Source organism: Balearica regulorum, chromosome 22 (assembly GCF_011004875.1).
Source record: "Balearica regulorum gibbericeps isolate bBalReg1 chromosome 22, bBalReg1.pri, whole genome shotgun sequence".
NCBI lineage: Eukaryota > Metazoa > Chordata > Aves > Gruiformes > Gruidae > Balearica > Balearica regulorum.
Window position 1 is genome coordinate 5,965,759 of NC_046205.1, and position 24,399 is coordinate 5,990,157.

Sequence of the window (24,399 nt, forward strand, 5' to 3'; positions counted from 1 at the left end):
CCGCCCAGCCCCCAGGTTCTCGCCCAATCAAAGCCGGTGCTGGCTCATCCGGCCAATCAGCGCCCCTCCCTTCTCTGCGGCCCCGCCGCCATTTCTGCGGCGGCGCGGCGGCCGCCAGGAGGCGGGATGGCGGCGGCGGGGGGCGGTGGCGCGTGCGTCACTTCCGTTGTCAGGTGGCCGCCGCCGCGGAGCGGAGCGGAGGCCGCGGCCGGGCGTGGGGCTGCGGGAGGCGCCGGCGGCCGCGCCGGCCCCGGGGCCATGGGTGAGCGGGGACGGGCGGGCGAGCTGGGGCTCGGGGCCGGTCCCGCCGTGCGAGGGGGTGGGCGGCCCGGGCACCGCGGCCGGGAGGCGCCGCCGACAGCCGCGTCCGTGCGGGGCTGGGCCAGGCGCTACGGGCGGCCGCTTCGTTCTTACTAAATCTGCACCGGGCCCCGGTGGAGGTTTCGCCGCGTGGTCCCGGGCCGGCACCCCGCGGGTGCCCGGTCGTCCCGCGGGGCCTCAGGGGCAGCGCCTCTCCCGGCGGCCTGTCCCAGCGCGGCGGGGACCGTCAGACCGGCTGGCAGGGCCACGACCGGCCGGTGGAACCCGTCCGCTGCCGGTAGTTCGAGAGGGGCCCGGCTGAGGCCTCGGGAGAGACCGCGCTCCCTGCCCTGGCCCGCCGGTGGCGGGTGCGATGGCCTCGGACCGCCGTGAGGGCCCCCGGGGCGTGTCAGCGCGGGGCCGCTCGGGGAAGCGTTGCCCGGCCGGTCTGTGTGCTCCCGGTGCACCGGCCGCGGGTGGGATTTTGCGTGGCGGGGCGTGTGTGCGCGGGTGGGGTTAACAACGGCGCTTGGCGAGCTCCTCTGGAGTTCTGCCCGTACCCCGGTGGGGTTGGGGCTTCGCTGGCAGCGTAGCTGGTTCTGCGGCGCACGGACGGGCTCGGCGCTCGCGTTTGGTCCGGATTTTGCTTTCAGGCTGGGCAGGGGGTTCTTAATTTAGTAGTTTCGGACTTCTGAGGAGGAGTCTCGTGTGTCAGCGGTGAGTAGTCGAAGGTCGTATCTTCCAGTGAGAATGAGTAAGATCATCAAGTACTACAACCTGCCTCGTCCTCTCTGCGTGAGCTCACCCGAAGAAGAAGAGGAGGAGGAGGCGGCACGCTTTGGGATTCCCTGTGTTCAGAACCCATTTCTGTTGGCTGTGGCCTGCGGGAGCTTCGCTGCCGCAATACGCGGGAGCGTTAAAGGTCTCGCGCTGCTGCTGGAGGAGCCCGTGGCACCGCGTCCCCCTGACACGAGGGGTTTGGGGCTCGGCTCGTTCTGGCCAACTGCTCCCTCCTCCTGCCCTGGCTGTGGATGTGAATGCGCTGCGCTGCTGCTGATTCAGTTCTTTGCTAGTTTAGAATCTTAATGTGTAGGCTGAACACCTCCCGCTATGTATAGGTGTGCTAGGTGTCTTAGGCTCTGGTCTCGGGCTGTATTCCCGTGTCTGGAGGGAGGTAGAGAAGTTGGAGCAGAGGCCAGTGCCCGGAGTGGTGGAGCTGAGCTACTGCGCCTCCGCTGCCTGCCTGCTGCGGGACAACAGGCTCCCTTCGGGGCAGGAGGACACGAGCTGGGTGCAGGTGGACGGTGGTTGGGTTTGTGGGGTGTAAATTGAGGGACAGGGCAGAGGAACACTTACCTGCTGCTGGGCAGTGGCCCTGGGCTGGTAGCGGTTGGGATGCAGGACGTGTTTCCCCTGTGCTGGAGTGTTTGTGCTACATCCTTTTATTGTTTCTCTGTGGCATCTGCACTGATGGTTTGGTCACATAATCGCATTACTTAAAAGCACCCTCGTGTTCAGCTGCTTTTCATCCTCAGGATATTACAGAATCATCTCCTTTTGAAACCACACAGAGGGAAGCCTTGTCAGCACTTAGCTGCAGTTTGATTAAGGACAGCCCTATTGATTTTGCCTGAACTGCCCACTGCGCTTAGCCAAAGTAAGAGATGTGTTATCTGTCTGCAGAGGCACAGCGGTGCTCCAGACTTGCATGATGTGTGCTTCGCTTGTGTAGACCCGCAGAAGCTCCGTGCCCATTGTAATTTTCTATGTGAAGTGTTCTTTTTCTGGTAGTCAGGTACACGTTTGTGAACTTATGGTGTCTGTCAATGTGCTTTCACGCTACAAATGATGGTAACGTTAGCGTGACAGTACCTGTAGATAACTTAAATATATTTCTGTTTATCTAGTTAGGACTAGATGACTAGATTATCGTTAAAAACAGCAGCCACACCTTACTGTAAAGAAAGTGTCAGCACGTGTGTGAGTCATGCGATAATCTTTGTGCGCATGAGGAAAGTCCTGCTGCAATGGATTTATGGAATATTAAGTGTACATAGTAACATAAGCCATAAAAGAAGTAGTCTTGTAATACAAAACACATCTCACCTGATGGTGACTTTAAAGGCAGTGACTGCCTGACTTCACAGGAGCAGCCCAGGGGCTGGGAACTCGTGTGCTGGGCTCTGTGCTGGGAGAGCGACGCAGTCTGGGGTGCTGTCAGAGTGCTGCAGTGGGATTTGCAGGCTCTTCTCCTCTGCCGTGCCCTGCTGTAGGTGCCCCTGCCATGAGGATGTTGGGCAGAGCGGGGATTTTTTCTGCTGGATGTGTCCTGTGCTTCAGTTTGAAAGGCTTAAGCTGAAGCTGGTGTTTATGTAACCAAACAGGGAACTCCCAGAGATGAGTCCTTGGCTATCTCATGTGTTGATGCATCAGAAGGGCTTAAAGAAAGCCCAGCTTGTTGCTTGCTTGCACTGTAATTACATTGCTGGAATCCTGTGCTTCAGAGTTTCCCTGGCTGCCTGGGGGGGGCCAGGAGGGAATTTGCTTTCCCTGATGTATGATTTGGCCTGTGGAAGCCTTTTTTGTCACTGAGAAGCTGGAGACTGGCCGCAGCCAACTGTGGGATGTAGGCAAGGTGTACTGGGGTTCCTTTTACCACTACAGCCTCTCAGGTGCTGGCTGCGCCTTGCTCACATACCTGGGATTAAACTCATCGGCAGGTTGGGCTGAGGAAGGAGGTTTCCTAGTGGGTCGGTTCAGTAGGGGCTGCCGGAGGCATTCGTGTCCCCCAGCTTGCGAAGCGCGGCTTGCTCGGTGAGCTCATACTTTACCAGGTGCCTTCCGATGGCATGGGGGTGCCCCAGCGCCTTGTGCTGTGCCCACGCCTCGGGATTCTTCCTTCTCCTTTGGACAGAGAAACTCTTCGTCTGGTTTTGAGCTAACTCCTCGCTTAGGGAGGAAGCTTGAATGAGTCTCCGCACGTTTCCAAGAAATCTCTGAGTCAAGGCTCCTCTGTTTCTGGAGAAGGCTTGCCTTCCCGGAAGGGCTCACACAGTGGTACACGGGTTGCGCTGGTGGCTCTGAGTCATCTGATGGCCTGGTTTGTTTTTTTTATTGTTACTTCTCTTACAGAACAGTTAAACTTCCAAAGCTTTTGGTAGAGTTAATGTTCCTGTACAGTGAATCCACCACAGTGCGTTGCAGAGGGAGGGGAGCCCACCTTGCCTGCACCAGCTGCTGCTGCTCCTTCCCACACCCCTGCCTTGCTCGGGATTTGCCCAGCCAATGTTCCCTGTAATCCCCCAGCCAGTGACTCCTCCACAGGCCTGGCTGATCCGAACTCCGCCTGTTCTCAGGGAAGCTTTTCCAATGGGAATTGAGTCTCTGTCCCTGGGAGCACTGATGACTCGGGTCTGAGCTGTCCCTAGCCAAGTTTGCCTGGAGAAGGCGTGTGGCAACGCTCCGGGATTGCTGCTTCTCGCAGTGATACCAACCTGCTTGTTCCCGTGCCAGAAGCCAGGCCATACTTGAGGTTTTACTCATTTAATATTAGCATTCATGTATGTTTTTAGGTCATGTCCAACAACGCTTCTCGTGAGCTGGAATTTGCGATGAGCCAGGCTTAAGTGTGAACTTTGATTAATTGTTACTGATAAAGACTGCCCAGCGTGTTGTTTAGATGGTAAGATGTGCAGCCTAATATTGCTCATTCGAATGAATTTTTTAGCTTTGTTTTTGCAAAAGCTGAGGCCAGCTCTGGGCTGTCACTGGTGATGGCTGAGTGGACGGGGCAGATGGAACAAGAGCCTTTGCACCGGCTCTCCAGCTTCGACTCAAATGCTGCAGCATTTGGCTTCCAGAAGAGAAAGCTGGGCAGAAATGCTGCTGCGTTGGGTGGCAGGTATTTTCCCATCCGGGGTGAGAGATAAATCGTCGAGTAGAGAGCAGTGCCGTGCTTCCCTGGGCAGCTGAGCACCCAGCGGGCCTGCTTGCGGTGCCACCTCTCTGCCGCGGAGGTTTTGAGCCTGATGACGAAGCCCGTGGGGAGCAGTGATTCATTTGTCCTGTGCGCACGCCCGAGCTGGCAGCCCTGCCTGCGACTCCCGCGCAGCCCCGTCTTGTTTCCACCTGCAGCGTTTCCAGGTCAGGAGCGACAGGCAGGTTTCAGGTCAGGGGTGCTGGTGGCAGGGTGAGCGGGAGCAGCCGCAGCACAGCTCCTTCGGTGGCCTGGGAGATGCTCCTGAGGCACCTGGGCTCACAGAGGCAGGCTTCCTTTACCAGTGCGAGCTCGTTGCTGAAGGAGCTTGTCCTCGATAGCCCTGAACTTCCAGCAGACACTGGTGGGCTCCGTCATCTGCTGCAGCTCCCCCCCGTTGCCATACTTGCAGAGACCAGTCGCTTGTAGCAGCGGGGTAGGATGCTTTGGGGTTCCCAGTCATCACACTAGAAAGTGTAAATACCAACTAATTTGGTTTGTCCCCTTGTTGCAAGATAAATCAACAGAAAGTGTTGCGGAGGTTGTATCAGCTGCTCCAGTGTCTTAGGTAGTTTCTGTGCTGCTGAGTAATCCTGTTAACGCCCCAAAGGTACTTTTTTTTTTTCCTGCTCCAGCTATTAGCTGTGGCTGCTGGACTGCAGGACCTGCTGGTTCTTTAGTCTGAGATGAAAAGGTCGGTTTCCTCCTCTCTTGTTTTTCTTTGTTGTTATGCTGGGCACTGGAACATCATGCAGCAATTCGGGAATTAGACCATTTCCTTAAGCTACGTAATTAAAAGACATTACGCCTAGGTCTCCGAATTATTTGATTAATAATTCTATTAGAGTTGTAACTAGCACAGTAAGAAGCTTTAGACACTTCTCCAGTAAGATGTTTGATATATTGCATGCATCGCATTAAAATCGTTAAGTAATGAATTTTTGTGCTAGACTTGTGACTTCATTGTCTGTGTGAAAGAAACCATTTGTGTTACAGATGGTGGGACAGGGAGCGGGGGTGGTTTGATTCAGTTTGTGCAATTTGGGTTTTGAGGCTGGGGGCGGTGAACCCACCACATCAGTATCTGATGTCCCTGTCTCTAGGATGGAGTGCTTTAAGGGATAAGTGGGTTTGTTCTGGTTCTCTGCAGAAATGCTGGATGCTCTCTCTCTCGAGACTGATCCTGCTGATGTTAAAATGATTATTTTTTTTTTCAGTCTTAAGAATTGGAAAGTCCCGGCTGTCTGTGGGGCTGCCTGCAGACAGAGGCTTTGCTGCAGGGGCCGGGGGATGCTCTTTGCCCTTATGAGACTCACCACCTCTCATGGAAAGGTTCTAAATTCTCAACTTTGGGCTATTTTAAATCTCAGCTGTGCTGCAGTGTAACCAGTTTGTGTGCGGGACTCTGCTTACTGCTTATTTGTCTTCCCCTTATTGTGTGCGAGGAGGAAATCCTTGTGCGATGCAGTAATCCCTCTTGTGTGCTCTGAGCAAGCCTGTCCTGGGAGGGCTCAGCCGCGCCGGTGGCAGTAGCAGCAGGACGGTGGCAGTGGCAGCAGGACGTGGGGAAGCGGCTCATTTGCTGTTCGAATGCTGGAGTAGCAGAGATGCTGCCGGTGTCCCTTGAGCCGAGCCGCGCAAGGCTGGCGGGGCTCAGAGAAACCCAAAGTGCTCATGTGCGAACCCTCTGGGTGCTGCTGAGGGCCCCTGAGGGTTTTGGTGGCTCAGCTGCCCTCGGGGTGCAGCCCGAGCAGCCCGGACTGAGTAGGGAGATTGGGTGGACAGTGCCCCGAGTGGCACGGGATTGTCTCCAATAGTTGAGTACCCATTTATGTTGGTGGTGTTCTCGCTTGCTCTTACAAATATTCTGTGCTGCAGCTGCGATGCTGAAGTCAGTGAATGTCCTTTAAGCAGCGGTAGGGTTGGGACACCTCCGCTCGCTCTCAGCGCCGGGACGACTCATACCGAAAGTGCTGGCTAGCGGGTGAGCGGGCTGCTGCGCACCATCGGCACGGGTCTGCCTGGCTGGGGCGTCCTGTTTATCAAAGTATCGATAGCTTCAGTACTCTAATTGAGAAGGATCCTCAGCAGTCTTTGCAGATCCCCAGGGCCAGGTGATAATACCGCGTTGTGTTTTGGGTGGTGTTGGGCGTTTGGCTCCTGCACCCCAAATGTTCCTTTTGCATTTTTAAGTTGATCTAACTGGATAGTGGTAAAGTAAGCCAGCGTGGATTAACAAATGTGTAACGCGTGCAGTATCTGAGGGTTAAACTTGAAGCATTTCCACTTTTAAATGGGACCAGGTGAACTATTAAGCAGTGCTGAATTTGAATTGAGTTAGTTTGATTATTTTTTTAGAGGCTGAATATAAATTTTAAAGAGAAATTAAACTGCAGTGGGGATTTAATAAGAATAAAACTCAATGTATTCTCCTTTGCCTTTCATTCTGTTCAAGTCCAAACTTTAAGCGTTAACTCTTACTGTGATTAACAGTTGTTTCCGGTGGTGAAGATTTTGTTGTGGCACTATTGCTAACTTGGGTGTATTTAAAATACTGTTAAAAACAGGCAAGTTAGTACCGTGTGGTGGAGGTTAAAACGGAGAACATGTTTGTTTCTGCTCTGCAGGCCTGTCTTGCATCACAAAATGCCTTTTGAGACCGTTGACGCTTGTGTTTGTCTTGCTGCGCAGGGCCATGGTCTGTGACTCTTTGGGGCCTGAACTTCAAGAGCCCTTTTATTCTCTCACGTGATATCAGGAGCTTCAGGCCTTTTCTAAGCCAAAATAAACACAGATGTTTCAAGCTGCAGAACTTTTGGTGCATACCACGTTATCGTAATCAAGAATAATCCAGAACCACAGCATCAAGTGTATCTCGTTTCACATTACAGAGTCCTCGACCTTTCGACCATCCAGCCTTCTCCAAGGTGATGACTACTGTCTCCTGAGACGTTGGAAAACCTAGTTTGGAAGAAGAGTAAAGATACTGTAGATGCTGAACTACGTGAGTCCTCAGATTATTTTGTTTACGATAACGCCGTTTGCACCAGCAATTCCTATCCAGCTTGGATTGCACAACGGTCATTATCTCAGAGTTTCTGTGCAGTGGGGTTTCTCCAGTGGAAATCTTACTCATACATTTCCAGCAGGGATGATGATGTTGCAAGAAGTAGAGAATTTTATAAGGTACAATCAAATATTAGGTCAGGGATGCGGAATGAGCAGAACAAGGAGCGTGTGTGGCTCACAGCTTTGTTCTGTTCAGCTCGCTGGGCCAGGTGACACTTCTGTGTCGGAGATCTGAGTGGCTGGTAGGAGACGGTAGTGCAGGGATGCAAAGTCTGCTGCAAGACTTCGCAGCTTATCTCTGTTGTTATCTCTGATCTTGGTGACAGGTAGTGCTAGATGAATTAATGCAGTGAGATCACTCCTGTGTCCACAGAAAGGGTGGGACTGCCAGAGGGTAAACTTCATTCAAAGTGTGGTGATTTATCAGTCTCTTATGTGGTGAAACACTGGGACTTTTTAAAAACAAGTAAGTACAGCCCAAAAATATTTTCCCAGTCTGCTGTAGTAACCTCTTAGGGAAGACTACCAGGGCTTGGTTTTGACTTGCTCAGAGTAAGAAAATGGGTCTGTGTTTAGTTCCTCCTCTCCACCACCCCTCTCAAAAAAAGTAAAAATCTTTGAAATATTAGAGCACGAGCATTAATGTCTAGATATTTGTGGAAGTCTTTGAAACTCTTCCAAGAGGTAAAGGTGAAGAGGAGGTGTATTGGGAAGAAAATTGCGGTTTGATGGAGCGGATTTCTGCTCGTAGTGAGCATGCAGCGTGTGAAGGCTGGCCTGGCAGCAGACATAAGAAGTTCTGTTCCTGCTGAACTGAAACAAGACTTTCCTTTGGGGAAGAAGGGTTTTAGTCGCAGAGGCTTGGATTTATTTAGCCTTTTAGGTATTGGTTCAATGCCACCTCAGATTTTCTTTTTAGATTTCTGAGCAAATGTAAATGCATGTTGGAAATCAGATTTTCTGCAATACCTGAATAAGCAGGAGTTAGTTAAGCTTTTAGTTGTTTGCACTGACTTGTAGTGGTGTGTGGACTTGGATGCAAAGCATGAGATTTGCATTTAATAGATTAAATTGTTCTTTGCACGGAGTAGTAGTGCAAGAGAGCACACGTACTGGCACCACAGTGTTTCCTTTCATTGGCGTATCCGTTAAAGGCAGGTAATAGTGTGTTAAACCCAAACAAAGCATTGCTTCCTGCACCTGGAGACTGATGTGACAGTTTTATATGCTCGACTCAAATTTCAGCTGCGTTGGATGTAGATAGATGGAGACGAAATAAAAAGATTAGAGGCTAAAGAGGTACAAAGGGGTGGGGGGGGGGAGACTTATTTTAGGACTAAAAATACATTTTTGAAAAATCATTGTTAAATTAAGTGAATCTCACGATAACTAGCATGTTTTAATCTTCAATGCCCTTGTTGGAAAAGGTGAAAGCTATTGTTCATTTTTATGCTCAGTTAGTTTTGTGTGTTCTCGGCTGTTTGAGGAACAGATTTGAGCCTTCTGAGCTGCTCGGTGAGCTGGCTGCAACGCCTGGTGGGAAGTCTTCGGTGAAGGATCGATCCCACAAAAGTCCAGGCGCTCAATCAGAAATAGACATCCATACAGACAGATAACTTCAGCATTTTCTTTCAGAGTTTTTTGGAATATGTTAATTTGCAAACTTGTTTTTGCTGTAAAACAAGCTTTAATTATTTTGACTTGTTCCCAGTATGTGTTTCAAACAACTGTTTTAGGAAATGTTGCTTTGAATAATGAGGCTGATTTATACCTTCAGAAATGCATTAAGCCTCCAACCCACAACTGGTCTATCAGTAGTGAGCCATAGCTTTTTTGTAGAAACACAAGTAGGCAGAGACACGAGTGCGTCAGTAGGTGAAAGCCTTCCAGTACGAAATAAGGGATAGTATAAGAAATTAACTCTGTTGCTCATCAAATGTGATCTTCTTTCTTTTTCAAGAGCCAAGGATGAAGCGGCGAGCATCAGACAGAGGAGCTGGGGAAACATCCACTAAGGCAAAAGCTCTTTGTACAGGGATTTCTGGAAATAACGCCAAGAGAGCGGGCCCTTTCATACTAGGTAAGCAGGGAGGGTTTTCTTCTTCAGTTTTCAAGGTAGCTACTGATTGCAAAACTGAAAATAAAAGGCACTGTAAAATGAGGTGAAGCAGATGTGTAATTTAGCGTCTTACCTCAGAGCACAATTTGCTTGATGTAGCAGAGCAGTAGCTCTTGGAGCTTCAGCAGCTAGGCAAGCTGAGGAGATTTGTAATATTAATACAGCACGGCAGGCACGGCTTTTAAGATAAATATGAGCCCTTGCTTTTACCCCTTTTTTTAATTTGTTTTTTAAACTACATTCTTAAACTTTGTTAAAGAGCAAATTAATTCAGGGGACTCTTTGGTTAGAGCTCTGAGGACCCTGCTTGCCTGGAATATGCTGTCAAATCAGCCTGTAGGCACCTTAACAATGGAGTAGTGGTCATTGTAAGTGGTATGTGCCAAGGTAAGGCCACTCTGCTACCTTGAGAGTTGCTAGAAGAGTTGTTAGTTCAAACTAGTTATATAAATGTCAAAAACATGGACTTCACAGTGGAAACCAATGGATAATTGATTGGCAGCTGATTGATTTAAACTGAAGAGTGGAGACTGTGTGTTAACTTGAAATTTGGGCCAATCTGTGTACCTGAGCAGTCCCTGCAGAGGTGGCAGTTGGGTTCAGAGGTGTGGTAACAGCAGTTGCCATGGGTGTTGCTAGTAAATGCAAAAGCTGTATGGTTCAGGCATGCAGAAATTTGAATTTCTGAAAAAGGCTGTGCCACGTGTGGCCTTTTGTTAAATGTTTCTCCAGTGAACAAATGAAACATTGTCATAAAAGGTCTCAGAGTTCAATACCATCTTTTTTCTTTAGATAGTAATTTGTGGAAACACATTTAGTCTCCTGGAAAAAAAAAAAAAGGAACTTAGTTTAAACTGATGTAAACTGTGTGACACTTGCATACTGATGTAACCCCGAATTAGTCATTGCTGCTTAAAGGAAAACAAGTCTGTTTTTGCTTTGTGCTGTTAGGTCCACGTTTAGGTAACTCCCCTGTGCCAAGTATCGTTCAGTGTTTGGCAAGAAAGGATGGGACAGATGACTTTTATCAGCTAAAGGTAAGCAAACTGCAGGGCTTCCACATCTTCAGGGCTCTTTAATGTTAGGTCTTGTGCCAGAGACACTTGCAGCAGTGTGTGGTGTAGGCTGAACAGTGCGCTGTCGGAAACGGCTGCTGGAACTTCCCCTCGGCGGGGCAGTTCTGCCAGGCGTAGATCTGGTGTCGAGATTAGCCCTGCGATGGGGCCTCTGTGGCTGCTGTGCTGCTCTCCTGGAGCCCTCTGATCTGTTCTGCTGTGCCTGAAATGGGGGTGGACCCAGCAGGAAAAATCACCTGGGATATTTGCAGAAAGCCACCTGAGCAGCTTTTCTGTGTTAATCAAGCTCATGCTATGCATTCTGCACAGATGTTACCTCAGACAGGTTTGTGGCAAGTATGCAAACATCAGAGCAATTACATCAGCTGTTAAACATGTGTGAATACCTAAAATGAGAGAGGTTTGGGGCGTTTTGGTTTTTCTGGGAACCATAAAGGTCTTTTCCCTTTTCCTGAAGATTCTCACCTTAGAAGAAAGGGGTGATAAAGGAATAGAAACCCAGGAGGAACGACAGGGCAAGATGCTGCTGCACACAGAGTATTCTCTCCTCTCCCTGCTCCACAACCAGGAAGGAGTGGTTCATCATCATGGGCTCTTTCAGGTACAGCTGGTCACCATCCAGGTTGGGAGAATGCCAGTAATCGCTATTGGCTTGAACTGCTTTTGTTTAATGTACACTTCGTGCTGACCCTGTTCTTGTGTGTAAAGAATTACCAGCACACTGCTGAGATTAACTGCTGCTGCTTCAACAAGCAAGTTTGTGGCAGGGGCTTTGGAGAGTTAAGTGGGATGTAACGGGGTTTGGCAAGTGTGAGAACGTTCGAAGACAGGTGTTCGGTAGCTTCCCCTTCAAACAGGACAATAGTCGCTTCACTGGCAAATGAATTTGTGCCCATAGAGCACCCTTAAGAACTGAATTTGTGCTTTCCAGTCTCTGTACTGATTTATGATGACTTGTAAGATGGGACAAATTGCCAAGAAACTGTTGAGTGAATTGTGTTGCTGTTAATGCCTTCAGAGCTGTTTATGGATGAGATGGGTTGATAGGAGTTACTGGTTTGGATGTTGGTACTGCCTTGCTGGTTAAATTTTGTCAACACTTTTCACATGAGGCCATCTGTACTATATCTTAAATAAGCCAGATGTCCAACTCAGCTGTGTCCTGTTTAATGTTATGGAAGAACTGCTAATTGTGTCTTAAGATTTCTGTTCTCATTAATGTGTTGGATCCCTAGTATTCAGAGTTTGTATGACTGTAGAGATTCTCTAGGCTTTATCTAAAGGTGTCTCTGGGATATAAACAGTATCAGTGCTGACTTAGCCATATAACCATAGACTTTCTCTGGCTTCTTAAGTAGAGAGCATGTATCTTCTTTTTGAGATCCCAACTCAGGGCAAAGATCAAGCACTATGATTGCATTTGCTTATTTTGAGCTCACCAGGTAGTTAGTTATCCTCCAGTGCTCTGTATGTAAGTACATATGTCCAGGTAGCTTCCGTGAACTATTGCTCATTTGTTTGCCTCCCTGTAGGACCGAGCTTGTGAAATTATAGAAGATCTAGAAGCCAACAGAATGGTCAGAAAAATGAAGAAGCGCATTTGTCTTGTGTTAGACTGTCTCTGTGCTCATGATTTCAGTGACAAAACAGCAGATCTGATCAATCTGCAGCATTATGTCATTAAAGAGAAAAGACTCAGTGAGCGGGAGACGGTAGTGATATTTTATGATGTGGTACGAGTGGTAGAAGCGTTACATAAGGTAAGATCTTTGTTATCCCTTTCAGTGCTGGAAGGCTTAGTTTTCCCACGTTAGTATAATAGATGTTGTAAAACTTCCTTGTGCAGGCAGTGGCAAGGTTACAGAGGAGGGATGGTTCAGCTGTTTCCCCATAACAGTGTTCTGCGTAAGACCTCGTGCCCCAAGCCATAAGAGCGTTCCCTTCCTTTCCCTTTTCCTCAAGTTTCCTGATGTTAATGTAGCATTTGTTGACTGTGGAGAGGGGCCAGCTAGAGTAAATGCAGATCAGGTGAATTACAGTGTTACTAACCTCAGAAAGGGGTGGTCGAAGAGAAGAGCGGAGGCTAATCAAATGCAGGAAGCACTTCAAGCTATTTCCTTTTGAAGCAAAATAAATCGCAATGTAAGAATTGATTTCTGAGATCAGAACCTCAAGCTACAAGTTTGAGATCAATGCAGGAGAAATTATTCTAACAAAAATAGATTCTGCCAATGTTTGACTTTTACCCTGTGACAAGGGCCACCCATCCTTCCTTGGCAGAGCGGTGAAGCATATATCTTCTGAGGGAATGCTCATCATAGTGATCTTACTGAGCCTGGACACTTAAGTTTCAGGTCTCTTAATTTCAATCAAGTCTGTCTGTGTGGTCAAAGCAGCAAATCTGCTTGTTCTGTCCTTCTGACCAGAATCGAAAATGAAGTGCACAAAGTGCCAAGGATGCAACTGGACTTGAATCCCTGATCTGGGTTATTTCTGAGAATGCGGATGACATGATTTCAAAAGATACTTAATGCTTTCGTCCAAGTATCGAATCTATACTGCTATAACAAATATGCTTTTGTTCATGTTATACAATTATATATTTTACAGAAAAATATTGTGCACAGAGACTTGAAACTAGGAAACATGGTGCTAAACAAAAGGTAAGTCTGCTGGAGAGCTGCTCTTCTGGCAGTTGTCTTTATCTTTCTTCCCTGAAGCAGGTTTCTGTTAGAAACGCAGCTGAAGGCAGCACTTGTTGAGAGTGCTGTCGTGTGAGAAGGGTGGGGGAAATGGAAGCAGCTGTGCAAAAATGCAAATCCAGTTCAAAGTTTATATGAGTTAATCTCCAAAAAAAGAATTGAGTCCAAACCTAGGTAGTTCAACTCTTCACCAAGCTTAGTGACCTAATATCAGCGCTTCTTTTTGGATTCTAACTTCTGAAAACTAAATTTCATAAAAATTCAGAAACCTGCAAGAGAAATGCTTATTTTTTATGTATATATAAAAAACTGAAATGTGGTAAGTGGTTCTGTTCACATAACTCACTTTCTGTCGTGCTAAAGGAATTCCCAGTGCTGCAGTCTGTACTATAATCACAGCAGTGTTAAATCTTTGACTGTTACGCTGCTGTGTTTTTGCTAGCAGTAAAATATTTACTTATCTAAACAAAAGTTCTTCTGTCTAGTTTGTATTTGTGCTTGAAATAGCTTCCTTGTTCCCATTAGCTGGTTTGATGGAAGCTTCAGTTTATAACGCGCTGATGTCCAATGTGTCTTGGACGCTGTGCAGACCCGGAGCAGAGTGAACGGCATCAGTGGGGCCTGAGTTCAGCTCGAGTGAGAGGCAGCTGGTGGTAGTGTGCCCTTTGCTTGGTGGCTCCTTGGAGTTGTTTTAGTTGTCTTGGGTTACGTAGTGACTTAGTTGGGAAGCTAGTTCCAGTTCAGATGCTCTGCTGTGTCCTTTGGTATTACATTACTGGCTAAATATTTTGCGCTAACTTTAAGAATGAGTGGAATTCATTGTCTTTGTCTGGTCTTCTGTGGAATGAACAAAAAAAACTGGAAGGCTTTAGGTCTGCAGGCTTCCAGAGTCTGCACAAAGCGTGCAGGTTCACCGTGGTCACAGCTTGCTCTCTTCTCCCCCCCTCTAATACTGTTTGAAAGCAAGCAGATTTTACCTACTGAGGTTGAACTTCTCGGTGTTCTCACACAGCAGCTGGTGGTTTTCAGGGCCACCCGTAGATTGTGTAAAGTTGTTTCTATAGAGCTACTTTAAAATAAATCTCTTTATTTTCTGCTTGTTTCTTTGATTCTTCTTCTTGCTAGGAAGAGGTAGACAAAGGTTGCTGCTTTAAAGCATCCACCCAGCGCTTCCCTTCTTTTCTGGGCAAAGCGTGCAGTGGAGCATCCCACTGATAGAGCTGCACACAGAGGCCCCCACTAGCAGGAAGGGGGGAGGTATTTGAAGCTTTGTGAACACACTTGCCAAAGTAATGCTTTGTATTACATGCTATGTTTTTGCTTTTTACTAGCAAGCCTACTTTGGAGAGGAAAAACTGTAGCCTCTACAGCAGTGAGTCATGTGAAAGGGTGGGTGAGGCGTAAGAATAGATCACCATGGAGAGGACCAGTGACTTGGGCTGATCAGAAATGTTTGTTCTGTTCCAGCCACGCTGACAAAAGACCCAGGTCTTTTCTGTCGATGGGGGAGTGAAATTATCACTGCGAAGTCCTCATCAGGCACATTACACCCTGGGCTGGTGAAGATCCCTCAGACATTGCCCCCTGCAAGACGCGGACGTTAAAGCCTTGCAAATTTTCCAATTAGCCAGCGCAGTAGTTGGATGATTACAGATTAGATCAGATTTCGGTGACTAAATAAAACCAAGCAACCCTGAACATTTTAGTGTCCTTTAGAACACTTAGTCTTTTAAACCTTTAACAAATCCTGCAAATTGTTATTCAGCCAGGGAAGTCTCTTGACAGTTGGAGCTAATGCTTCTTAAACACAAGTCTGCCTGTCTTAATAATCAACTCTCCATTGCCAACCCACACTTGGTTTTATTTCACTTGTCTGTTAGATTTGCTAGAAATACTTCTTGGTTATTTTGACTGATTTAATTCATGCTCTCAGGCTCTAGTTGTGTAATACTTTTCAAGGATATAGAAATCTTCTAGACAGTGTTTTTCTGCTCAGCCCTTAAGTTGTACGTTAAAATCCAAAGTACCTGAGTGACATGATAGATTTAATGTGGTAGTAATTTTGTAATGAGCTCACTTTCCCTGGAAAAAAATCATTAATTGGAGCTGGCAATACCATAAGGAAGTAGGGGTATCTTAATAAAGAAGTTGCGTGTACCTGCAGTTCTCACCTTTTCTGAAATACTCAAATGCAGGAGGTTTTTTGGACGTGGATTTCTCTGTTTTGTGTACTTGCATGTGCAGAATAGTCCTGCAGATCAGGTAAAACTGCCACGGGGCTTCTGCTGTGGAACTGCTGGGTAACGCAGAAGTGGTTGTACTGAATCTGATCAAAGGTCCTGTAGCTCATCTGCTTGTGATGCCTAAGCAAACAGTGCACGAAGCACGATCATGGGGCAGCCCTTCTGTTGGGCATTTTCCTTTGGCTTCCAGAAAATACTATGTGGAGAAGATGCCTTCAGAGATGGTAGTTGAGAAGCGTGGCGGAGAATCTGCTGTTAAAATATACTGCCCTACAATGCTCAGCAAGCACAGAAGTGCAGATCCTGGTGCTGCTGATGCCTGTGGGGTGCTGTGCTGCTGGCCAGCATGCTCCTAGGGAGGCTGGCCAAAAGGTGGCTGTGTGGCTACAAGGTGGGCAGGTTACGTGAGCACCCTGTGCCTACGGCCACGCTTACACGTGCTACTCAAGTTGAATGTAGACATTGTCCATAGCTGTAAAAAAGATTCTCTTACTCCCCCTGTAAGAGTCTTGCAAGCCATGTCCCATCAGGACAGAGTTGATCTTATAGCCCTGCTGGTGTTTTCCCAGCACTTCGAGCTTCCCAAAAAGCCCCATGGACACACACCTCTGTTTTGGTGTTAACTTCCTCTGTGCTGTCTGGCTCGTGCCGGATGACCCGTGTTCACTGATGTCTTCTTGATTCTCCCCAGGACTCATCGAATAACCATAACAAACTTCTGTCTCGGAAAGCACCTCGTGAGTGAAGATGACCTGCTGAAAGACCAGCGAGGGAGCCCTGCCTACATCAGCCCAGACGTGCTTAGTGGTAGGCAATCCCCTTCAGCCCTCAGTGGGAGTTCACAGCCCCCACGCTTAACCCTTGTTTCATTTATTTGTGGCTCTTGACAATAAGTGACAACCACCTAGTTTTGTTCCCATATGTAACCTACCTTCTGAGAGCCTCTTAATTAGGGTCCAATTATGAGACTTAGTCTGTTTTTTCCACTTGGGAAAGTATGGAGGGAAGGAGCAAGTGTAACTTTTTTCTTAAGACTAGTCTGAACTTCAAAGCTAACTAAAAGCTCCCTGCCTGTTCCTAAGTAAGTCTGACTGCAGACGAGATCTTCAGTTTCCCACGTCTGAATCTTGTTCACTTAAGCTGTAGGTAAATCCCTAGGCCTAAGAGGCAATCGGTCCAAATCCCACCATGATGTCAGTTTATTCCAGGCCATACACTAAGAGGAGCAGTTGCTGCAGCTGCTGCTTGCTTCCAGAAGGGAACAGCTTTTAATCTGGGCAGCTTCTCTCAGTCAGAGAGAGGAGTTACTTAAAAATAAAGGAATGATCACACCAGGCCAGATTTGCAGTCTGTTCGGGCTGTGTCTTGTCTCCAGCAGAGGACTTAAGCAGAAGTCTCTGAAGAACAGCTTTGTTCTGCAGAGAACAAACAGGACACAAACAGTGTCCTCCCACCTTTTAACTGTTTCCAGTGCATGGGACTTTCAGAAACAGATGTGGTTTCTGTCTAGCTGCTTCAGGAAGCTTCTCCTCAATGAACTCTGCTACTATGCTAGCCTTTGTGCTGGCAGTAGCTGAGCAGGCAGTGATGGAGGCATCGCTTTGGGGGGGTTGAGGGGTTTTTTTTCTGTCATCCAGGTGAGCTTGACTAGAGTGGTGAAAGGTGCATTTACAGTTGGGACTCTGCATCTGAAGCATCTCTCCGTGCATTAGCTCATGTTGCAGAGTACTCCTTGTGAGCACAGATTATTAAAATTCCCTTTGGATGGAGCTGAGCTGCAGGGGTGGTCCAAGATCCCCCCTAATGCATCCCACCTGCCGAGGGCTGTCCATCTGCTGGGCTGGGCAGCATTAGGATGATGGGAAACTGCTTAAAACTGTGGACTGTGGGTCATCAGCACCAACTGTTTTCTGGACAGTTGGCAGTACGTTGGGCACCACCACTTGCTGGTGTGTGTATAGCCAGTGTGAAAGGCAGAGTCCTCACCAGTCTGTTGCATTTGTTTGTGAGGGTAATTTCTGGAATACTGAAAACACCTCTGCTGAAGATTGGAGCTACTCATTTATGGTATCCTGAGCTATTGAATTTCAGAAATGCCCTCAGAGGGAGCTAGTCTTGGTATGTCCAGACCGACCCAGTGGACTCCCCTCAGTAAGTTTGTTGTCAAGTTTACATGCAGCAGCAATAAGTGTAGTTGAGTTCTTCCGTCGTGATCTGCCAGGCAGGTTTGAGACTGCTTCCCTTCTGGGCAGGACTAAGCCAGGAAGGGAACAGAGGCAGCCAGGGAGGTGGAACGTGTGTTTTTTCGCAGGCCTTTCCTGTTCCGCAGGATATCCTGAGGCCCCTGTAATCAGATGGATGATAGGAGCCAATTGCTCTGTAGGAGCTTGGAGCAGTTGTAGCTCAAGTGGCTGGTAAAGGCTGTGTGGAGCTGCTCCTTCCAGCTCGTCTGGGGAACTGTTCTGTCAGGAACTTCAGCCCTGTTACTCTCCCCGCCAGCACAGCTTGACTGCAAGCGCCCATGTTTCTTCTAACGGCTCTCTTGTTGGTGGGTTGACTGGGCCGTCTGTAGGTCACACCGTTGGCACTGAACTGGCTGTCTTTGCTGACTTCTCTGACAGCTGAGGCTGTTCAAGACCCTGCAAGGAGCAGCCTCAGGTACAGGACTGCATCCTGCTGTAGCACCACCTGGGCTGACCTTTGGGTGCCATTGCACTGCGCTCCGGCTCTGATGTCTCTGCAGTTAGCTCTTCCCCACAGGGCATCTATGCAGCCCCATCCTGTGCTCTTGAAAATGCTGTTCCAAAATGGCTCAGTCTGTAGTTCCCCTCCAAGCATCGAGGGAAAAGTTACTTGAGGACATTCCAGGCTTCACCACCACCTTCAGACTCTGAGCATCCCTCTGTCTGTATTGCTGATACTCCTGTGCAAGAGGAAGATAAAATGCCTGAAGAATTAATCATTGTTTTAGGTCTCCAGGAGAAGCTGTCTTCTTCTAAGACATGGCTTGCATCTTACGGCTGCTGAAATGTCACAGCAGGAAAAGCTGGAGGAGGAGGGAGAGGTGCCTTTTTTTGAGCATATAAAGCAAAGAATAATTAGTACAAATAACAAATGCTGCAGCAGTGACTCACTGCGTGAGTCAGAGGAAGTCATTCCCTCAGTCCTATGCTGTGGTACAGCACTGGAGTTTAATTTTTTGATCCTCATGCACGCTGCTGTTTGATTTATTGTGTAAGGGGCTTTAAAGCAGTGTTTCCATCGAGCAAATCCCAGGGCGTGCCGAGGCTGCAGCAGCTTTCAGGGAAGCACCTTCCCGTGCCCTCCATGGCTTCACGGCAGGCTCCAGTGCTGTCTGCTGGCTCCATTCCGGAGGCAGAGTCCCACCTTGATGGGCTCAATCTGAGCCAGGTGTGGAGGGTCTTAGTCTGCACTTCCATGCAAATCTCTGGTGCAGCCAGTGGTGAGGTTGGGGTTAGTCTTGGACCACTCTTTGCCTGAGGAGCACTTACTCTTCTCAGTGTTTCTTTCCTGCCTCCCCGTGCTCACTGGCCCTTAAGTTCTCTTCTTCTTTGACCCGGACTCGCAGCGAGGTGCATCTGTGGAGCCTGCGAGGCTCAGGGGCTGCCAGCGGCAAGTCTGCAGGGATGGCGAAGGGGAGAGTAGTGAGCTCCAGCACAGGAGCAGTAGTTCCGATTACACGATGCTTTTGGGTCACCTCAGGGCCATTCAGCAGGGATAGCCCTGCTCTGTAGGGAAAGGGAAGACGCCTGTGTGGAGATGAACAATGTGCTTATTCACAACGGGTGCACCTTTGAAAGAGGTTCATAGTGTCTTGCAGTAGGAGGTCTTGAGCGGTTTTGATTAATGCTTAGACGAAAGGATCACATGCAGAGGTTGCTTCAGTGCCTTTACTGCTGGTGGTGGGCCGCAGAGGTGAGCGGTGTCGTGAAGCCTGTTGCTTTTGTCTCCCCTTGCTCCCTGCAGGACGGCCGTACCGTGGAAAACCCAGTGACATGTGGGCGCTGGGCGTGGTGCTCTTCACCATGCTCTATGGCCAGTTCCCCTTCTACGACAGCATACCTCAGGAGCTTTTCCGCAAAATCAAGGCTGCTGAGTACACCATCCCTGAGTGAGTACAGCCTGTCCCGGGGAGGCCCTTCTCTTAGTGCCTGTGCGGGCGGTGCTCTGGGCCATACTGGGACAGCCGGAGCTGGAGGGGCTTCAATCAAAGCCCCTGAGGGTCGCAGCAGTAATGAGACCAAAGACTGTGTGCAGTAAACACCGAGGAAGGAGTAGCAGAGCTGGGACATCTTGTGCAAAGGTGAGAGAGGCCCCGTGCTGCAGGGACAGAGAATCGACCTCCCGACTAATTCTGGGGTCTGTCATTCAGAGCAGCGGTGGCTCCTCTAGTTCCTGAGCTGGGCTCCCAGCATGTCCGTCCTGCTGCTGCGTCTGCCCACCTTGTGCACTCGGGCTCACCGCGCGTTCTCTCTCCCAGGGATGGACGGGTCTCGGAAAACACTGTGTGCTTGATCCGAAAACTGCTGGTCTTGGATCCGCAGCAGCGTCTGACAGCTTCTGAAGTGCTGGATTCTCTCAGCTCCATCATAGCATCATGGTATGTGCAAGTGGAGAGACAGTAACATGGCGTCTCTGGCCACAGGCTGTGTTATTCCAGCTGCAGCCAGCAGACTGCTGCCAAACAGGACACCGGAGGATGATCTGAGGGAACTGCAAAAAAGCCTTTAAATCCTGTCTCTCAACCATTGGTGTCTGCTGATGGATACAGCCAGAGTGGCCTGTACAAATGCTTGTCATTGAGGCCAAGGTTGGAGTCTGTAAAGCAACAGCGTTACAAAAGAGTACTGGGGTACAGAGGGACCTTTGCTGCTGCGCTGCCCCTTGTGTTCCCAGATCTGATTTTTAAAGAAAGTCTAATGGTCAGGAATATCTTACATGTACAAACAGACGCGGCCGAATGCAGACGCTTCCTGCAAGCCTGTGGTTAGCACTGCATTACCCGTTCAGTAAAAGCAGGCACGAGATCTCTAGAGGGGAAGAGCAGGCAGTGCCATTGCAGGTGGGAACACTACACGTGCAGGGTGGGGATGCCCTTTGAGGGGGGCAGGACTGGCATGAACCCACTGGGATGAAATTCCAGTAGCATACTCCAGCAGAAATGGATCCTGGTGATGTTTGCTTGGTGCAGCCCTCTCTTGTCAGCCCCATGACCTTCTGTCTGTGCTGCGCAGCATGCCTGGGCAAAGTTCTTGTGCTGCCTGTTGAGTCAGCAGTGAAGTCTGTGATTGTTGGAGCTGTGGCTGTTTTCTCTCCTACCTATGCAAGAGTTACAGTTCCACATCCTGTTTTTTTATAAAAAAAACCAAAACAAAAACAAGCAAAAAAACCCCACCAGCTCTGGGGATTTTGACATGATTTCATACCAGGGAAGTTGAATTTGGAATAGCATCCTTTAGCAGCAGTAGCTGGTGTGGCATCCAGACAGCGCTGTGCCACACTGTGGTGGCCAGCCATGGTAAGCCAGGCAGGATTACCCTGGCCAGGCTGGTGGGTGAGGGTGGGTGAATGGGGGCTGAGCTCCAGGTGCCTGATGCTGTGCTTTCCCCCCAGGCAGTCCATGTCCTCGCTGAGTGGCCCTTTGCAAGTGGTGCCAGACATCGATGACCAAGTGGCTAACCCTGAACACCCCCAAGAGGTAGGCTTTCCTACTTTCCTTTCCCTAGAACTGCTTTTCTGTGCCCCCGTGCTAAGTCTGTCTTTAGTGGAAAGAGATGGCAGCCCCTGTGGCCCCGAGCTGGGGAGGGGAGGCTGGCAAGGACCCAGCTGTGGCTGCCGCTCTGCGAGGTGGCCGAGGCCCTTGCAGTCCTGTGCAGCGGAAGGAAAGGCTCATGCTGCTGGGACCGGGACTCACATCCAGCTGGCCGTGCTGCCTGGAAGTGAGCTTGACAGCCATGGAGCTGGCCCAGGGGCAGTTGCTGCTCTCCGAGCAGCGCTCACTCCCTTGCACGCAGCTGAGAGCTCACACGTGCTGGGAGAGCTGGGAGGAGGTAGCGGTGTTGGCTCAGGCTCCTGGTGAGTTCTGCGATGGGAGCGAACATCCTGTTTTCTTGCCAGTGTATTTTGTGTTGGAAATGGTGGCCAGTGACCTCACTGCCTGGGGACGGCCTTGTAAGAGCTTTTGCCTGCGATGCTGTAGTTGGTGTTGCCATCAGAAATCCCTCCGCAGCGCTTGGGGGGGATGTGAGAGCTGGGGTCAAACAGCTGCAGCCCCTGAATATCTGGCAGGGTTGGTATGAGCTGCGTCAGGACAGAGCCACTGAGGTTTCCAGACCTCTGTTCCTGGTGGCACTGGTGAGTCCTGCCTGTACGTCTGGCAGCAGGTTCGGTGCTTGCATTAAGCTCCAGTTATCCCATGGTAGCTCGGGACCATCGGAGGGGAGCTGTGGGACCATTGCTTGTTGCTGTGGCTCTGATGGGGTGCTTCTTGCAGGTGAAGGTGACGGAGGAGTGCTCGCAGTATGAGTTTGAGAACTACATGAGGCAGCAGCTGCTCTTGGCCGAGGAGAAGAACACCTTGCATGAGGCCAAGAGCTTCCTACAGAAGCGGCAGTTTGGGAACATCCCCCCCGTGCGACGCCTGGGCCATGACGCCCAGCCCATGAACCCTTTGGACGCAGCTATCCTGGCCCAGAGGTACCTTCGGAAGTAGCTTCCCACACATCTGAGAGCACAAGCACCATCCTGCAGTCTGCCTTTCACGTCGCCTACTACAGCGCAACAGCAATACCAGTGTCCCGTGATGGAGAATAATGTAGCAATTCTTCTGAGCTCTGTTCAGGGACACACTCACACTCGCTCTGGAGGGAGAAGACTTTTGAAAAAGCTAGTTTTGGAAGCAGCAACTTCTTGGCATCTTCTGGAATCTGTTTTTTAAATCGAAGCCTCGATGACTAATCTGCTTTTAATCATGACTGTAATCTACCTCTCTTGTCTTTTTAACCATGCTGTTATCTGGATCGAGCAAAGCCTGTGGGAAAGGAGAAGACTACCAAGGGTGAAGCTGGTTTGCTGGCACAAGAGTTGCGGCTGTGCAGTATGGAGAGTCGGCTGATTGCATTCGCTCCATATGGTTTGAATAAGCTTAGATTTATCAGGGTTTCTCGAAAGGAAGAATTTCTTGAAACCTCCCACTTCCCTTCATCTGCATCAAATCTTTTTCTGTCCCTATCGTGCCACCTGGTTTGGCTGTGGTGTCAGCCCTCCGTGGCCGTGTGTGGGCTGCAGTGTGCCGAGGCCTTCACGAGCAGCACAAACAGCTGCCCGGCTACCCGGTGTCACCGGGGGCTGCCTGGAGAGCCCGGCCACCGCCACGGGCAAGGGTCATTCTTGCAGGCGATCGCTGCAAAGATCGGATCTTGTCCGTGGTTCAAAGGTTTTGCAGGACTTGGCCTGGTGTGGCCTCTGACCTCTTTCCCACCTTTCACTGATTCTTTTAGTTTCATTAAGAATATATGATTTAATCTTATTTTTCAGTAGCTTATCTAAGGTGCAGTTAAAATTGCATTAATTCTGATTTAGCATTTTCACACTTCAGTTGTGGTACAGATATAATATATGAGTTATAATGTGAAAAAGCTTCCCAAAATAATCTGCCTAGAATTAGGAAGGGGCTGGCTGAAGTCTCTACTGTATTTGTTCCCTAGCTTATCTTGCCATCCCAGCCTTGCCACACGAACCTGGGGCTGCTGCCGCTGTCCCCGCGTGGCGCTGAGGCGGGAGAAGGATGTCCCGGTTTGTCACCTAATGTGCCACTGGAAGAGCGTTTGCCTGTGCTTGAGAACAGGAACGATTGTTTCTGAGCCTCATTTTGTGAACTGGATGCCTGTCTTGCCAGATAAACTGTTCTCTCACAGAGGTGCTGGGCCTTGCCGTGCCCCAGCCAGGGCGGCAGCTCTCCGGCAGCTCCAGCATCGCGCTCTCCTGCCAGCTTCAGGCTGGGCACAAGGAAATTCATGAGCAGTGACAGGAACGGTGGCCGTGGCCTTGGCTGTGGGTGCTGGCCCTGCTTTTTGGGGTCAGCTCTCCCCCCCAGCAGGTGCAGGTAGGGAGTGAGTAGCAGATGTAGTTGTAGCATGTTGCCTTCTCGTGCCCTGGGCTGGGGCAGCGGACTGTGTCTAGCCTGGGCCAACGTAGCGGTGTCTTTGTGGGGACTTAGGGATTGACCTGAAACTCCTGGGCAGCATCGGGCATTATGTCCTGCCTGCAAACTCGCTAAAGCCGCTTGGCAGCGGGCGGGCAGGGAATTGTGAACACTAATACAGACTAGAACAGTTGCACCAACCCCAGCCAGCTGAGCCAGTAGCCTCAAGTCTTAGCCTTATTTATTTTAAAGATGGCAGGTCTGTGCCTGTCCGTCCCCCCCCCCCCCCGGTGCCACCAGCAGCAGAGCAGGGACCTGGTGAGCACCCTTGGGCCCTGACCCCCCAGCTGGGCCCTGCTCTCTCTATCTGGTTTTCTCCTGTCTTGCTCACACACCTGTTTGTTTTTTTGGTTTTGTTTTTTTCCCCTCAAAGTTAAAGCAATATTCTGGGGCCTCTGCACGGCTGTATCATACCCAGTATTCCTGCGCACCGGTCATTGCCAGTAAATCACACGTGTATTAAAGCAAACTGGAAGAGGGGTGGTGGGGGGAGGGCAGGAGCGGCTGGGGGTGCGGGTGGGGGGCCGCGCTGCGGGAAGGAGCCTGTTGTAAGAAAAAAAGGAGAAAAAAAAAAAAAGAGGAAAAAGATTTGTATAAAGACATTATTTTTGTACTACATCAAAACTACTCCTGCATGTCGGCAATAAAACTTCATACCGAGACCCCGGCGCGCAGCGAGCCCGTGGGGGC

General features: G+C 49.6%; 1 protein-coding gene across 2 annotated transcripts; it reads left to right on the top strand.

Moving 5' to 3' along the window:
• Window positions 1–123: 123 nt before the first annotated feature.
• Window positions 124–24,371, top strand: STK40 (serine/threonine kinase 40). 2 transcript variants are annotated; one of them, XM_075773861.1, is made up of 12 exons: window positions 129–262; window positions 7,168–7,280; window positions 9,306–9,425; window positions 10,416–10,501; window positions 10,998–11,141; window positions 12,073–12,300; window positions 13,151–13,203; window positions 16,177–16,292; window positions 19,473–19,617; window positions 19,987–20,106; window positions 21,120–21,204; window positions 22,000–24,371. In XM_075773861.1, the coding sequence occupies exons 3-12, from the start codon at window positions 9,314–9,316 to the stop codon at window positions 22,216–22,218; spliced, it is 1,308 nt and encodes a 435-aa protein (XP_075629976.1). In that variant the 5' UTR covers window positions 129–262; window positions 7,168–7,280; window positions 9,306–9,313; the 3' UTR covers window positions 22,219–24,371. The 2 variants fall into 2 exon arrangements, with proteins under 2 accessions (XP_075629975.1, XP_075629976.1); XM_075773860.1 differs by lacking the exon at window positions 7,168–7,280 and having other exon boundaries at window positions 124–262.
• Window positions 24,372–24,399: the final 28 nt, after the last annotated feature.

Bases quoted from the DNA above. Each gene is read 5' to 3' on its own strand.
- STK40 (XM_075773860.1), top strand. From the start codon at position 127: ATGGCGGCGGCGGGGGGCGGTGGCGCGTGCGTCACTTCCGTTGTCAGG. The intron at 12,301-13,150 runs GTAAGATCTTTG...TATATTTTACAG, and splicing joins TGGTAGAAGCGTTACATAAG to AAAAATATTGTGCACAGAGA. The intron at 20,107-21,119 runs GTATGTGCAAGT...CTTTCCCCCCAG, and splicing joins AGCTCCATCATAGCATCATG to GCAGTCCATGTCCTCGCTGA.